Below are 17,724 nucleotides of genomic sequence, written 5' to 3'. Positions count from 1 at the left end.
ATGAAGTCAGACACTGATGTTGGGTGATGAAACTTGTGGTGCAGTTGGTAGTGAGGTCAGGGCTCTGTGTAGTCCGTCTGAGTTGCACTCTGAACTTGATAAGCCGTATCTTCATGAAGCTCACTTTGTGTACGTATTGTTATGCTGAGACATGTTTGCACCTCTTAGTCCCGGTGATGGAAAATCATTCTAGGGAAGGAAGTCATTCTAGGCATTTGTGTGCTTCCAAGAGTTTGAGGAAGAACCAGATATGGATGGAAATGGCAGCTTTGGCCATATAGTGCATAATTTATATAATAGGAAAATATATAAATCTAAAGAATATGGATATAATAATAAAAATAATTATGTCTATTTTCCTTTCCAGGTTGTAAGCGTACTAAGTAGGGCATTCTATGGTAAAGCCAAAATATATAAATATGTAAATATGTACGTATGTGTGGATTCAGAATCATGCTAATAAAAAAAAAAAAACACACGAAAGGAAGCTGTTGATGTATTATTGATCCAATTAACATTTTTTTTTCTTTTGGCCGCTTGAAAAACTCGGTCACACCGGTAACCGCGATCAGTTATTACATGATCACGTCATGAGAGCGATTTCCTTTTTCGCTGACAGAAGTCCATTTAAACACATTGCATCTGCAAAGCTGCTTTCAACACAAACAAATATGCAGAGTAAACAGGGGCTCGAGTGGTCCGATCGCTTTTATGGAATTGCTGGAGGATAAAGACTACGAGGCATTTGCTGTAGCTGGCGCGCGCACTCATATGAGTCACACCATATGTAATGTTAATCTGCAGTGATTTTTAAAGAGTCCAATTTCCCCGGTGGTGATTTAGCAGACATGCTGTCTGCATCCTGTGCACATAAATTCTCATCCCTGTTTTTATATCAGGTATGCGACAATTCGCTGCTTTAAGAAATCTAAATACCTCCTTAGGTTTAATTAAAGCATATGTATAGCATTTCAACACTTGCACTGGAACTGAAAGCACAGGGTACGAAGGGGAAAGAAATCTTCAGCGAAATTTCTCTTACCCGCACAACTGACGGCGTCTTTAACGTTGAGAGTTTTGTTACAATGCTGGCAAGAAGCAGCATGGCCTAAGCTCACAGAGCTAAACAAATGCCCGTTCACAGCCTTCTTTTCCTTTTCTTTGGCCTCTCTGTCTTTATCCCGGGTCTTCTCTTTGTCTTTTTCCTGTATCCAGGACAAATTATGTTGACAGAAAGAAAAGCAGTGAGTTTTTACAGATGTTTATTGCAGACAATCCGAACACTGGTCATTTTGTAGCACTTGGGTGTTTAAAAAAATAAAATAAATAAATAAATAAAAAACATTAAAATTTATTTAAAATAATTGACTCTGCATTGTTACACATGAAGAACTGAACATTGTTGCCTTAGTTAAGTTCCCCTATTGCCTACTTCCTGTTTGCAGCAAAGTGGACAAAAGAGCAAATGCAAGGCCACTGCACTGTATACAGCTACAGTATATCTAAATGTTTTTCTGGAAAGATCAACGTGTTAAATGCAAACAGAACCATTTCAAGGGAAAATCCCTTTCACTTCAAAACACCAGCGCACCACAGAGACCTACAAAACCAACAACAAAACCTACAACTGCAATGACAACAAACTTATTATTCTAATGACCTAACAGAAGGCAAGAAGGACATACCTTATTTTCCTTAAAGCCAGAAATCTTACTGCAGCAGCCATGTTCGAAAAGTTTTCTGTAACTAAGCATAATGATCTGAGGACTAGAGCCTCCAGAGGCTTGCTCACACTGAGACACATCAGCAACACACATGCAGCAGAGAGGAAGTGATGAGCTCAACATAGGAGGTGCTCTTCCTTTTCTTTCAGATCTGATTTAGAGTCAGGCGAATGAGCTCAGAATCAAAACACAGTGCTCTTTATGGTCAAAATGAAACTGCTCAGGCAACCAAAATGGCTGCGACCAGGACATCCTCGGGGTTTCAGGTTTAAAGCTGGTAAAGTTTCGAAAAAAGTCCAGCATTTCTCTGATATTTCTGATAACGTTCTACAAGGAAGTGCTCAACGACAGGGCTTCACTAGGAAGGGTGCAAAGAACATTGCCGTGATCACTCTCTCCTTCCTGTCAGACTTCCTCTGCAGAATAGACGGTGTGACATACTTAACACCTTTCAAGCCTTCACAAGTGTTTAACCAGAGCTTCGCCTTTCTGACGTCAAGCCAGCTGATTCACACTGAAATTATTTAGAACTGCAACGTACCGTAATATGGTTTACTGCAGAACACAGGGTTGCGTTTGTTGTGTTCGCAACTAAGCACTAGATTGCACAGCATAGACGTGCCTACACTGAAAGCTTTTAATGGGCTTAACAACAAACCATCGGTAAGTAAATGATCAAAGTAACTTAATATGGGCTAACATTTCCCTTTGATTTCTTTACATGGTTAAGCCTTGTGGGTAAACTTGTAGACAAAATTTTACAAAAAATTGAATCAATATTCCATTAAATGCTTATAATTTCAGCTGATGAGTCGTTTTGTGAATTTGTGAAATGTTGAATTTTACAGCTAACATTTTTAATCATCACTATTTTACCTTTTTTGTAGAATATCATCACTGTTACTTAAGCCTTGCTTACAATGCAAAAAAAATTAAAATTACAAAGCCATCCAGGCATTTTTGTGCTTCCATATTTTTTGTGAGAGTTTTGGAAAAAAACACATGCAGCTGTAATAGCCAGCTTTTGGCCATATAGTGTATAATCCCCATTATGTCCATTACTGTATAGCCAATCACACACTTTCGTTGAGAATTCAGCGTCCAATCAAAGCGTTTTGATTCAGAAAACGCCGGAGTTGTTCAACGCATGCACTCACTGTCTGTATTCTGAGTTTGCATTTTTTAGTTATGTACTGTAGTGTTTATTTATTTTTTTCCTTGTGGCTACTTGGTAAAGCCATTAAAGTAATTTCCTCGTTCACTGACATAAGTCCTTTACCTTGTTTACATTGCGAATACAGCAGCGTTTTAATTGTATTACTTGTTACGCTGTATGTAACAAATTCGCAGGCGAATTTTATAACAGGCCTTGTGATAAAATGCACTCTCTATGTCAGATGACATGATGAAGTACATACTATGAGATTGCACAACAGAAGCAAGCCATCAGTAGTTTGGAGTTTGGAGCCATTTGAGACTGTGTAAAAAAGGACAAAGACCACATATTAAAATGTTCCTGAGGTAATAAGGATTTTTTTTGTCCATTAGCATGTATGGTTGCTGTGTAACCCACTGTACAAGAGATAAATAACTGGTATCACCAGTGGCCAGCGTCTCGACTCATGACTAACAAATTTTCTCAAAAAACTGACTTTTATCTGCGAATGAAAAAAACATTGTGCAAGTGTAAACCCATCTTTACTCTGAATTTAAATTGAGTGAATAGACACAAGGGTGATAACTTACCCTAGACTTCTTATACATTTTGCTCTTCAGGTAACTAAACGTACGGCTCACTTTGTTCTCACTTTTTCCCTCGAAATACCCTCTTAAAGGGCCAGGCTCCTCCTCTGTGATACTAAACAAATACAAAGGCACAATAGAAACATATAAAAAAAGAGTAGGTAGTGTAATAACAATTTGACATTTAAGATAAATGAATGTGTTCATTTTTCAGGTCTCACCTGTAGGCCAGAGAATTTGAATTACTACCAAAAGCTCTCATGGCTGGAAAGACATGAAACAAATGAAATCAACACCAAATAATGATTTTCACTTACACTCAAATAACCAAATATATTCAATTTGCATACAATATTAACTATATCTTCATAATTTGACATTTTATTTTAGTCAGCATATTAAAGATTTATTTTACTACACTGCAAAAAAAATAGAACATGGAAAAACTCATTGGAAAGCGGAGACATGTCTATCGCAAATATGAAAACCTCAAAAAAAGCGTCTCAGTTTTACAGTCATGCTGAAAGACGGTAATTCAGGGGCTGTGAAAGAAACGTGTCCAAAACAAGACAAAGTGGAGAAAGTTGGCAAGGTTGTGTTGTTAGCAACTCAGCCATGGAGATGGAAAAATATTGTAAACATTTTAGTACGTGCTAATCTTTAACCCACAGTTAAAGCTTCGGGATTCAAGAGGGCAAAAATAACTGCTGGGTTCAAAAACAGTCATTTCGCAGCTGTGCTCAGATTTAAGGGTGTTTTGTCTGACCACTCTGACTTGTTTTGGATTGGTGCTAGCAAACAGAGCATTTCATTTCTCAATACTTTAGTAAAGTGGTGTGTAAATGTTTTCGTGGGCTAAACGAAGTAAAAAATTCCCGCCAGATTGAAGTTTTGGTACTGCCGATTTCCCCAGTGCTCGTGCGTATCTGTTGATAAATGACAATCATTGCAACCGTTGTAAATGACCAAAAAAAAATCACAATTTGCGTTTATTGACGTTTACATAATTCAACAAGAGGCAACGATCATCTGACAGAAAACTTTAAATCACAACCGAATAAAAAGCACCTCCCAAACATGGTCTTCACTAAATCCACACTACATCTTAAAGTAATGCAGGAAGCAATGCATTTTTTACCTCTGTGCAAGTGGAAATGAGCACGGAAGTGCGGTTTACTACGGTAAACTCCTGATAGCGTATGGTTTACTGTTGACAGTGCAGGAAGCCGTGTTGTTTTGACATTGACTTGTTGATCTCGTAATTGAGAAGACCTTCCTGGGTTCCTAAATTGGATTAATTATCCAATATGAAGCTGATTGACTAAAGTGCACGAGGCATACACACTGGATTTACCTAAAGACCATGTTTCTTGTGTCTGCTCTGGCAAACAATTTACAAATACATTCTTACACCTAATTCTACAGTTCTACAAGGTTCTACTAGTTTCTATTTAGGGATCATAAGGCTTTCGCTACTGCTGATACCCTATACCTATAACTTACTCATAGAGTCTTCCTCATCACTGGACGAAGAGCTGACTGAAAAATCACTTTTAGATTTTTGGAGAAGTGGAGCGATGTTCAAGGTAAAAGAAATCCGTCTCTTATGTCGAACCCTTGCTTTTGCTGATGGCAATCGAGGACAGAGAAGAAGCCATAACAGCAGTTTAACAACAGCTATTTCTTTGAAGATGGAAATATGGTGCTTTTTAGAATTGTTGGTAGTGCTAGCCTCTACCGTGCATCATGAGCACTGCTGACCTTTTTATCGAATGTCTCAAAATAACCGCTCTGCTCTACAATCTTTTTGCCTTTTATATTCTAACGGATACACAGACAGTAAAAATGACTCACCGTCAACGTCCCTCTGACTGATGGACAGCATGGAGACACTCTCTCGGAGCGGAAGACTCATAGACTGGCGGCTGCGTCGGAATGGCCGATACCGTCTCGATTTCTAAAAAAGAAATGTGTGCCTTACTGACTGCTTCAGAACGTACGAACCTAATGCTGATTGTTAGCTGTTGCCTTACAATGAATAGCCCCTAATTCTGATTCTGCTCAGAATGTGTTGATTCATTTTCTTTCACAGCACCTTTGATCTGCCTCTTTCTAAAACACCTGAACTAGAGCTTATTTTCCCTGTTTTATGTGCTTTAAACAAAAAGTGCTTTAATTCTTCCTAACCAAGTTTTATGCTGATGGTATCCTAAATCTGCAACTTAGTGAACCAGTGTTAATGTGCACTTTTATAAGTCGCTCTGGATAATGGAGTCTGCTAAATGCCATAAATGTAAATGTAACCTTTGATATTAATGCTGGCCACAGGATTAATTTAGAATAATACCCTCCTTCTAACTTGAGTAGAGCAAATAAAAGTTTTCCAGATTTTCCTTTTGTTATTGTAACCCAGTTTTAAAACCCTGCCTTTTTTTTTTCTTTTGTCTTATTATATAAAACAAAATGATTTGTTACTCTTATAACATAAGTGGAACAGGAACTGACTTGCTTCACCTATGTTCCATCACATTATATGTATGTATGTATGTATGTATGTATGTATGTATGTATGTATGTATGTATGTATGTATGTATGTATGTATGTATGTATGTGTATATAAACAAAAAAAGTCTCAGTGTCTTATCCAGTTTCTAGCTGAATAAAAATGTAATTGCTAGCAAATTCCTGAAGTATAAAGGGATACACTTGTGCACATGTTTAATTGGAAAATAATCAGGGTGATAACAGTAACTTTATTTTGTATCAGGCCACACTGACCCACCCATTATTGACCATTTATCAGCACACTCTGGCATGTTCTATTCATTCTTTAACATGTTAATGAATGGATGATTTGTAAAAATAGGTGAATTCGATACGGAAGTCCTAATAGGCCATGCATTATAGTATTTTTATCTTCCTCGTTTTCTCGTGATCACGACTTAAATTTCTCGTGATCTTGACATCTTGCGGCAACGGTGCTCGTCCATGTGCCCGCTGCCAAAACAATTATGGTTATTGTACATGATGCTGCGACGACGCTGCCTCTAGGACATGCTTTTATGTCGAATACACAGAAAACGTATGCACTGATCACGAGGAAACGATGTTTGCTAAGTCAAGGTTAAGAGAAATTTAAGTTGTGATAATAAGAACACAAGAAAAAAAGATATAATGCATGGCCTCTTATATATTAGAGCAAAAAAAAAAGGAAAAAAAATAAAATAATAATAAACCCATACAAAAACATGTTCATCCAGAACCGGAATTAGGAAGCGCTGCACACTGTTTATTTAGGGGAGGTTAAAAATGGTTAAATGTTGTTGAAAAAATTATTTGATTATTGATTGTGAAGGAGGGGGCGTGGTCATGGGCTGGTTTGCAAATGAAGGGTGGAGTCAAGGCAACGTGTGGCAGGGATGAGGCCACACCTGCTAGTGAATTCTCCTAATGAGTGTTTCAGAGATTTAATAATGAGTACAAGAAGAATACTGTCTGGAGAGGATCAATCTTCAAGAAAGAGCTGAGCTGCAAAGAGCCTTGATTTGAGCCTTGATTCAAAAAGTGCTGAAAAATGAAAAAAAAAAAAAAAAACGTTGCCCCTCTGAGTTGTCCCATGCCTGCCTCCTGTTTGCTTACACCGCACAGAACGAGGGGGTGTCACATTAATTTCAATATATTAAAAAGTTTTTTCTGGACCCTAATCTTGTCCTCTTGTTCCCTCTCTTCATTTTTTATTGCAGAGGGAGGTGTTTGTGATTGCAGAGGGATACGCACATACACACACACACACACAGGGCATGTTTTTTGCACTAGCACACCTGTCTCATTATCCAGGCCTTATTAAGTTAAAGCATGTTTTTTAGAGCAAAAAAAAAAAAAAAAACTGCTGCTGAATGGAAAAATGTCATCCCTGGTGGCCAACAGACCATTAAATATCACCTACCTGACTGTCCAGACTGCTGCTGTCTCCCAAGTCTGAGTCCTGTCCTTCCTCAGTGAGAGACACCTGGGAGCCTGTGTCTTCGCTCTGCTGGTCCTGAGAGGAGCGTGCTCCCTGTTCCTGCCATCGTTTCCCATCATCCCGTTCTCCTGCCAGACCCTCTAGGCTGTAACTGTTGGCACACAAGGGAAGCTTTTAGATCCGATAGTCCCACTTCCTGAACACAGTGCTGGCATGCACACAGAGCAGCTTAATATTTAGACTTGAAGAGGAAGTGCAAGATGACAGAACAATGTTGCAAAACAGACATTACACCAGAGGAGTTCATCCAAATGAGTTTTCTTTTCTCTATGTACAGCACATTCGTGTAGTTATTTCAGCCTGGCCAGGCATCTGTAATGTGCTTGTGTACGGTTTAAAACACTGAAAGACTTTTACAACAAAAAAAGGCTGATTTGCATAACAGCCACACTACTACACCCACTACTACTACTACATCCAAAACAGTAGCTGATCCAACCAAATGTAAATACACCCTTTTCTTACATCAAATCTTTTTCCAAAATCATTTGATGGTTTTGTGTTTGGTGTTCACAAATATATCACAAATATAAAGGTTTACTGTGTGTACAAATGTTTCAGCTCTAAAATACTGAACAACGCTAAACAAAATATTTTTGTTCTAGTTATAAACTTTTATACAGTTTGTACAATTCGGCAGTTTCTTATCTTCTTGTATCTTGCGTAATGATAGACTTTTTTTTTTTCTTTTTAAAAAGTAATTTACACTCATATATACCAGAAACATGTTTCAGTGAAAAAGTCAAACAGCCTGAAGGAAATAATGAACAAAAGCATCTGTGTAGAATTAAAGCAAAACACCTTTAAACTGAATATACATACAGTAAAAATGGACGCTGTGCTTGAAAGGGTTAGTGTAAAGTTGGAACACTTATTAGGCAACATCAGCTCAGCCAATGTTCTTTACATGCAGTTTTGCAAAAGAGCTGTACTTACTTGTCTTCTGCAAAAGTTACAACAATGAGTATATTAGTCATTCTGTTAAATAGCCTGCACAGCTTGTTTCCAGGAGCATGTCCTTCTCTGAAGCTTACTCTGCAATGAGTTAAATCGCAGCGAACGAAAGCGACACAGACGCTCACGCTTCTCACACCAAAAAAATAAGGTGATGCAGATCTTGATGCAAAAGCTGAATGCGCAAGTCAAAAGGGCTGGCTGGGTTCCTGAGCAAATGCTTACACACACACACACACACACACACACACACACACACACACGCACACACAGACACAAAATAACACACGCTGTACCTGAGAAGCTGGCTAATCTCCTCCAGGTCAGTACTGAAGGGGATCTCAGTGGGACACCAGCTAAGACTGAGAAAGGGATGAGGATGAACCAAAACCAAAGACACCGAGGTTTTGTGAAAGCAGGGAAAAGAAAAATGAATTTGCTCCCGATGCTTATGATCTGAGACATGCTGAATGAAAATGAACTAATGGAATTAAGTCTTTGAAATGACAGGGAGGATTGCCAAGGCCTGAGGAGATTATCTTCAGACCCTCACAGAAAATTGAATATGAGTTACAGAAGTAGTAAAAAAAAATAGGAGGAAAAAGCATTTGTTAGAGATGATACCTTCTTCTATGAAAGATGGGCTTTTGGTCCCCGGGACTTCGTAATCTACTGGAAATGGACAGATGAAGAAGAAAAAAGATGAGAAAAGAATGTAGAACTAGTGAGTTAGATCGTAAGTCTGTGCAGGTGACAGAAAACCAATCCATAATAATTACTGGGCATGCAGTGTTTAAGGGGAACATTGATGTACGGATGACAAAAGTAAGGAAAAGTGAAAAGATGTGAAAACAAAAAAGATGGGATGGTAAAAGTGTGTCTTCAGAGAACTCATAATTTCTGACTGGATGTCCCTCTGAATAAAAGGATACTGTATGCATACTGTATATACTCATGATCTATGTAAATGAGTCTAACTAAATATATATATATTATCATCTTTAAAAGAAATCTCAATATCATGGAGATCATTTATGAAAATAACAATTGATAAATGGCTTCAATATAGTTTCCTTCATTATACGATATTGCTTTTAATAATACTGTAGCATGGTTGAATAAATAGTATGTTCCGGTTCTGGCAGTGTCATTCTCTTCCATATTTTCTGCATAATTCTGCACTCTATTATTTGTTATTTTATTTATTTTATTATATTGGAGATACTTTTGAGCATTGCAAAAAAACAAAACAAAACAAAAAACGATCCCATGATGCAGAAGGAACAATTCAGCCGTGTAGTGGAAAAAAAGGCTGTAGGAGCATTTTGGAGATGTACAATTACAGGCTGTAATTAATAACTCTTGCGCTTCGCCAGCAGCCCTCTGTCCATCTTTGGTGAACCGTTCTCAGCAGAACAGTAACATTGACGTGACAGAAGCAGTGCTAATAGTGTTACTGGGATTTTTAAACTGCTCACTGGGTTGGGAAATAGTGCTTAGAAATGAACACTGATTACATGCAAACAATTTCTTCCCCTTATGATTCCCTTCTAAAAACACTGAATTCATTATTTTAACTTTTTAATCATTTAAAAACTTTGTCTACCAACATACACTATACAGCCAAAAGTACTGGGACACCTGTCTTTCCCAGCCATATGTGGATCTCTTGCTGTATAGCTCTGACCTCAACCCTATTAAACACCTTTAGGGTGAATTGGAACACTAACTGCACCCCAGGCCTCCCCACCTCACCTACATCAGTACCTGACTTTGTGTCTGAATGAGCACAAATCTACACACACACACACACACACACACACACACACACACACACACACACACACACACACACACACACACACACACACACACTCCAAAATCTAATGAAACATCTTCCCAGAAGAGTGGAGGTTATTATAAGAGTAAACTGAGACTAAATGTCTAATGTAATGCTCAAACTGCACATACCATACTTATGATCAGGTGTCCGCAAACTTTTGTCAATGTGGTGTATATGTAGAGTATGTATATATAGAGGATGAAAGGGTGAATAAATAAATAAGACTGTATGTTTTTAATAATACACCCTGTACAGCTGTTTACAATGTTGTCTTCCATTAACATACCTGCGCTGATTCATGTCTCCCTCCCCAGCCAGGTTTTTGCCTGGCCCCCAGCTGTGACGCCGGAATGGAGACTGTGAGCGGACAGAGGAGCGGAGCAGGGCAGAGCGTAGAGGGACCTCGGTCACGCGATCTTTGGCCTCCTCCTCAGCGTCTCCTCCTCCGGCGCCTGCCCCTCGGCGCCTCACTTCCTCAGAGCTCTCGGCAGAGGAACTCGGCTGGCACAGGCTGGTCGTGTCGTCTGTGGACGAGCAGGAGACGGACACCTCACTTGCACTGTCGCTCACACCCAAAACCTCCTGGCCCTGAAATCACACAATGAATGAGACAGACTGAAAGTGACTAATGGGTAGCAATGTTATTCTTTCAATTTCGGTTTCAAGTTGTAAATGTAAACATTTTCCAAATAAACATTAATTCGTCTACAGAAGAAGACACACAGGCAGGAAGTGAGAACATCAAGATATGACATCATATAGCCGATATAGCCATATTTGTCTTGATGGAACATTCAGAAGAGAATTCGTGTAAAAATACATTTTACCTGCTATCCTGCTAGCAACAAATCACAGCGAAAGTGTGTGTGTGTGTGTGTGTGTGTGTGTGTGTGTGTGTGTGTGTGTGTGTGTGTATATATATATATATGTATATATATATATATATATATATATATATATATATATATATATATATATATATATATATATATATATATATATACATATATATATACATACATATACGGTGAGAAAAATAAGTATTTGAACACCCTGCTATTTTGCAAGTTCTCCCACTTAGAAATCATGAAGGGGTCTGAAATTGTCATCGTAGGTGCATGTCCACTGTGAGAGACATCATCTAAAAAAAATCCAGAAATCACAATTTATGATTTATAAACTATTTATTTGTATGATACAGCTGCAAATAAGTATTTGAACACCTGTCTATCAGCTAGAATTCTGACCCTCAAAGACCTGTTAGTCTGCCTTTAAAATGTCCACCTCCACTACATTTATTATCCTAAATTAGATGCACCTGTTTGAAGTCGTTAGCTGCATAAAGACACCTGTCCACCCCATACAATCAGTAAGAATCCAACTACTAACATGGCCAAGACCAAAGAGCTGTCCAAAGACACTAGAGACAACATTGTACACCTCCACAAGGCTGGAAAGGGCTACGGAGAAATTGCCAAGCAGCTTGGTGAAAAAAGGGTCCACTGTTGGAGCAATCATTAGAAAATGGAAGAAGCTAAACATGACTGTCAATCTCCCTCGGACTTGGGCTCCATGCAAGATCTCACCTCGTGGGGTCTCAATGATCCTAAGGAAGGTGAGAAATCAGCCCAGAACTACACGGGAGGAGCTGGTCAATGACCTGAAAAGAGCTGGGACCACCTTTTCCAAGGTTACTGTTAGTAATACACTAAGACGTCATGGTTTGAAATCATGCATGGCACGGAGGGTTCCCTGCTTAAACCAGCACATGTCCAGGCACGTCTTAAGTTTGCCAATGACCATTTGGATGATCCAGAGGAGTCATGGGAGAAAGTCATGTGGTCAGATGAGACCAAAAATAAAACTTTTAGGTCATAATTCCACTAAACGTGTTTGGAGGAAGAAGAATGATGAGTACCATCCCAAGAACACCATTCCTACTGTGAAGCATAGGGGTGGTAGCATCATGCTTTGGGGGTGTTTTTCTGTAAATGGGACAGGGCGACTGCACTGTATTAAGGAGAGGATGACCGGGGCCATGTATTGCGAGATTTTGGGTAACAACCTCCTTCCCTCAGTTACAGCATTGAAGATGGGTCGAGGCTGGGTCTTCCAACATGACAATGACCCGAAGCACACAGCCAGGATAACCAAGGAGTGGCTCTGTAAGAAGCATATCAAGGTTCTGGCGTGGCCTAGACAGTCTCCAGACCTAAACCCAATAGAAAATCTTTGGAGGCAGCTTAAACTTCGTGTTTCTCAGCGACAGGCCAGAAACCTGACTGATCTAGAGAAGATCTGTGTGGAGGAGTGGGCCAAAATCCCTCCTGCAGTGTGTGCAAACCTGGTGAAAAACTACAGGAAACATTTGACCTCTGTAATTGCAAACAAAGGCTACTGTACCAATATTAACATTGACTTTCTCAGGTGTTCAAATACTTATTTGCAGCTGTATCATACAAATAAATAGTTAAAAAATCATATATTGTGATTTCTGGATTTTTTTTTTTAGATTATGTCTCTCACAGTGGACATGCACCTACGATGACAATTTCAGACCCCTCCATGATTTCTAAGTGGGAGAACTTGCAAAATAGCAGGGTGTTCAAATACTTATTTTCCTCACTGTATATATACAGGTTTTTGTTTGTTTCTTTGTTTTTTATTTTTTTATTTTTTTAGTGTCCCAGTACAGGCTGTATAAACTTGTTATGCCTGATTGGTGTAGGGTTAGGGTTAGGGTTTTCCTTTAACAAACCCTGGTTTTACTCTATTTGGATTGCAGTATGAACAGTGACTCAGCCTGTGAAATGAGGCTATGGGGGAAAAGTTTCCGAAGGTCACTAGTGACCTGCAGTGCACAGTCACCAATCTCACACACACAAAAAAAAGCCCAGTAGAACAGAAACCACACTCCAAACCTTTAAACCTGAACTGATCCCATGGTGCTGGTTGTGAGGCTTTGGCCAGTCCCTTATGCTGTGCAGAAGTAGCGTGAGAGAGAGTGGAGGCAGGCTCTGTGCCTACATTACACACACGCACAAGCGCGCAAGCACACACACACACAAACACACACGCACACACTGGGGTTTTTGTTGGGACTCCTCGGATGAAAGGATTCTATTCACGTGTCCCAGAAATGACTTCCAATGCAAGTGTGTGACGAAGACGAGGAATATGAAGGCATGCGTGTGGGCGAGCTTTTACAGAGCAAACGGAAACCTAGAAACCTCTCTCGTCACATGACCCTTTTAGCAATACATGCGATGCTAAAGGAAAATATGAATGTGATAAATTAAAAAGAAGTAACTATACAAAGAGCCTGGCGAGTGTGTGATATATGTTTATGCGATTTTCTGGCCAAAAGCTTCAGAATTTTAAATCCACTTGGCTCTCCACAATCCCTGTCTGTCCACAATCTGTCACGGCAGTGTGTAAAAAAGTCGGCCAGACTCCAGTAAATTGAAGTTGTCTAGCTCGCAGGATTTGCACTGATAAGAAGTTCATTAAGAAGTTCATTTTCATTACATTGCTTAATCTAGACTAATTCTGGTGATACCAATACTATAAAATCCTGTGCCATTTAAATGGAATTGATAAATTTATGCATACGAGGTGGTATCCAAAGTTTTTGAGACTAGCTCTGTTTACAAGAAAGTACAGTGCATCCGGAAAGTATTCACAGCGCTTTACTTCTACAAACAATTCCCTATAATCACCAAGTGAAGAGAAGAAGTATGTTTAAATCTATTGAAAATAAAAAGCAAAACACACGTACATAAGTATTCACAGCCTTCGTTCAATACTTTGTTGAAGCACCTTTGGCACCAATTACAGAATCAAGTCTTTTTGAGAATAATGCTACGAGATTGGCACACCTATTTTTGGGTAGTTTCTCCCATTCTTCTTTGCAGAACCTCTCAAGCTCCATCAGGTGGGCACCATGCTTCACTGTAGGGATGGTATTGGCCAGGCGATGAGGGGTGCCTGGTTTCCTCCAGACATGACGCTTGTCATTAAGGCCAAAGAGTCCAATCTTTGTTTCTCATGGTCTGAGAGTCCTTCAGATGCCTTTTGACAAACTCCAGGTGAGCAGTCATGTGCCTTTTATCGATGAGTGACTTCCATCTGGCCACTCAACCATACAGGCCTGATTGTGGAGTGCTGCAGAGGTGGACTCCCATCAAGTTGTAGAAACATCTCAAGGGTCATCAGAGGAAACAGGATGCACCTGAGCTCAATTTCGAGTGTCATGGCAAAGGCTGTGAATACTTTATGTAAATGTTTTATTTTTAATAAATTTGCGAAGATTTCAAACAAACATCTTTCATGTTGTCATTATGGGGTATTGTTTGTAGAAATGTAAGGAAAATAATGAATTTTAATATGTAATATAAAATGTGGAAAAAGTAAAGCGCTGTGAATACTTTTCGGATGCACTTGACTTTATCTATGTTTACACACTATCAACTACAAAATAGTCCCCTTGCTCAGCAATCCAGCGCTAATTATGAGAATGTGTCCTGGAAGTCTTCCCAACGTAGCGAGCTTTGCCCTCTAATCTTTTATATTGTTTTTATATCTTATGCATCTTTGACAGAATTGCCTTTAATCACCTGATTTCAAAGATGATAGTGTGGCAAAATGTGTGTGTCCATTGTTCCCTCAGAAACCCAATCATGAAAGACATCCATCCAGTCAGCAGTGTACAATCTCCCGACTAGCTCTGAATGTAGTTCATGTTAAATGGGCTCAATGTGAACACTTCCTCACCTTTTTGAAGACGCTGTCCTCTCCCGTGTCAGTGCTGCTCAAGCCATCCGTGTCGCTGCCTGTTTCTCTGAGGGTTGTGCTGCCTGTGCTGTGCCGAGCTGGAGACAAAGGACTCTCTGCAACATGCACATGCACACACACACACACACACAAACACAAATGTGTATTTATATACTACTTTCACTTCTCAATTCTCATAATCATTCGTGGTTGGATATAATTACCGCAATGAGAAACACTGAGACTTATACTAGTTTTCGACATTCGCAGAGGATTTAACAAAACTTCATCAAACTTTCTTCCACTGAAACGTCTTATCTAAATCGCCACTACAGTCTTTCCATTCGCTTGTACAACCAAAAGTCTCAAACACATTGATAAAACAATAGACATGCAAAAGTTTTACTAGCAAAGCTAGCCCTTGGCTAAGTGTCAGCATAGCCACATATGCACAGGTGGCAAAAGTACACACATCTTTCACTCAAGTAAAAGTACAGATACTTGTGTTTTAAGAGATTTTGGTAAAAGATAAAGTACTGACTGCACTTTTTTTTTCACTCAAGTTAAAGTAAAGAGGTTTGAGCTCTGACAAGTAAAAAGTGGCCGTTACTACTACCTGTTTTAGTGTCACGCTGGTAACTGGACCTCACATCATATTAATATATCAATACAAAAGAATTTCAAATGTATCCAGGCAGAACATCCACCATATAGAACACAAGCAGAGAAAAGATGATGATGATCAGGTGAACAGGAATGTCTCTGTTCTCAGTCATGTTTACATCACTGACTCCCTCTGTCTCATCCACTTCAGCTAAAATTCTTGTTTCCTTCTGCCACGCTGATTGTTAGCTTTGTAAACTAGCCTACGTCTGTGGTGTGGGAGAGCCGGGAAACTATACACCAGTGGTAGATTGAAAAAGACGCGCAATGACAAGAAATAGGTTGATGGGCTGAAAACGGTGCCTAGTGTGAAGAATAAATATTGATTACCTTTTGAAAATGAAATAGATAGTACAGACTGTTGTGTACAAAATTTAATGAGTGAAAGTAAAAAAGTCGTCCAAAAAATAAACAGTGACGTAAAGTACTGATACCAAAAAAACCTACTTAAATATGGTAAAGAAATATTTGTTATCTGCCTATCTGTCTGGTGTGTGTGACAGCAGACGAATCTCCCATCACTGCATATCTGTCAGAGATTCATCAGCTGTCACACACACCACAGATGCATGTGAAAATCAGGAGGGGGCGTGCTGGGCCCACTTTGTCCACACGTCCCGCTAATGAGGAACACTGTTCACGTTTAGGAACAGGTTTAACTTTAGTCACCCGAAGCTAATCTCATGTTCAGAGAGCATAATATACAAACATCCTGTATGGGTATAAACATTTCTACTTGAAAGCATAAAAAAAAAAGAAAAATTTTCCATTTTGTGTTCGAATCTGTCATGCAGTAAAGCAAGACCTACTTTCAAGCTCGGTATGCTCGCATGAGAAACACTAAATAGCCGACAATGTCCTGAATCAGCGGTTTAGGGCCTTTAACAAGGCACATGACTACTGGAACCTTTACCTTCATCAGAAACACAAGTTATCTATAGCACATCCTGCCACGCATCCTGTCATATCACAATCAAACATCAAAGCAAGAAACAAGACCTACACACAGCTGGTACGCAAGAAGAGCTGTCACGAACAATGAACGCATTGTGCCTTGTGTCAGACCCCCACCTCAAGCAGGCCCATTCACACACTTCACAGCTGACTCACTGCTGGCTACTTAGCAACCGCAGGAGACCCTATGGATTCTGCCATAGCCATGACATTTCAGTGATGTCATCCTGTACACTGGTATATTTGCTATAAAGGTGTGTTTGTCTAAAATAAATGGCTTTTTATTTTGATTACTAGCAACTGACAAACTCAAATGGTGTGTGTGTGTGTGAGTTTTCGAGAAATACAAACCACACATGAGGCTTGACTTCCAAATCTTTTGTGTGCGTTCCATTTCCTTAAATAGCATGATGACCTGGTGGCTGATGTGTTAATTTACTGTCATTGGTTGAATTTTCGGGGTAAGTGCAGCAGCATACACAAAAATAGCAGTTACAAATCCTTGTACAACTTTAAAGATCTGAATAAGATCCGAATAAACCTTGTTTTTCATTTCATTTTTTTTTTATTCTGTCTTCAACTGACGGTATTAAAATAATGTGATTCACTGTGTGTACATAATATACTGTACACACTACCGGGAAGCTAAACAACTAACAGTTTATAAAAAAAAACAAAAAAAAAAACATTAGCCTTACCTGTGGATGCAGAGCTGTGTCTCTTCTCTAGAGGTCTACTGTGTGGGGGGTTGTCGAGACAAAGCGAATGCCCCTCTCTGTGAATCTGGAAGTAGAAACAGGAAGAAATATTAATCATGTGACTGTCTCTAACTGGAAAAAGTGGGCTGTCACACACTTATACACACACACACGCTAATGACACCTCATACTGCAACATGTCGACTCTGAATAAAGAACTTCCGATACATACGCGGACCAGGCATAAAATTATGACATTAAAGCATTGTGACTGACAGGGTTTAGCAAACATTAAAATAAAATTCCAAATACATTATCTTTAAGTTTATCAAAATAAACTACAAAAT

At 39.2% G+C, this 17,724-nt stretch overlaps 1 protein-coding gene and 1 long non-coding RNA gene across 10 annotated transcripts in view; one reads left to right on the top strand and one right to left on the bottom strand.

Annotated features, from left to right (window-relative positions):
• The window catches only part of LOC310735808 (A-kinase anchoring protein 13), an 80,510-nt gene that overhangs the window by 21,732 nt on the left and 41,054 nt on the right, over positions 1–17,724 (bottom strand). For 3 of the 9 annotated variants that reach the window (XM_083558909.1, XM_083558912.1, XM_083558908.1), the window contains exons 9-18: positions 17,378–17,462; positions 15,063–15,178; positions 10,576–10,877; positions 9,071–9,118; positions 8,743–8,808; positions 7,415–7,583; positions 5,322–5,424; positions 3,689–3,731; positions 3,471–3,582; positions 1,043–1,205 (exon numbers count right to left, since the gene is read on the bottom strand). In XM_083558909.1, the coding sequence (XP_083415035.1) occupies positions 1,043–1,205; positions 3,471–3,582; positions 3,689–3,731; positions 5,322–5,424; positions 7,415–7,583; positions 8,743–8,808; positions 9,071–9,118; positions 10,576–10,877; positions 15,063–15,178; positions 17,378–17,462 (1,207 nt within the window). The remainder of the gene's footprint in view (positions 1–1,042; positions 1,206–3,470; positions 3,583–3,688; positions 3,732–5,321; positions 5,425–7,414; positions 7,584–8,742; positions 8,809–9,070; positions 9,119–10,575; positions 10,878–15,062; positions 15,179–17,377; positions 17,463–17,724) is intronic. The other 6 variants (XM_083558911.1, XM_083558910.1, XM_083558916.1 and 3 more) reach the window with 4 other exon arrangements.
• On the top strand, positions 1,694–5,435 carry LOC310736103. Its single transcript, XR_014536441.1, has 3 exons — positions 1,694–2,387; positions 4,977–5,066; positions 5,308–5,435. It is a non-coding gene; the product is annotated as an uncharacterized lncRNA (long non-coding RNA).

Source organism: Silurus aristotelis, assembly GCF_946808225.1.
Source record: "Silurus aristotelis genome assembly, chromosome: 13".
Lineage (NCBI taxonomy): Eukaryota > Metazoa > Chordata > Actinopteri > Siluriformes > Siluridae > Silurus > Silurus aristotelis.
This window is presented reverse-complemented; position numbering and strand designations above follow the sequence as displayed.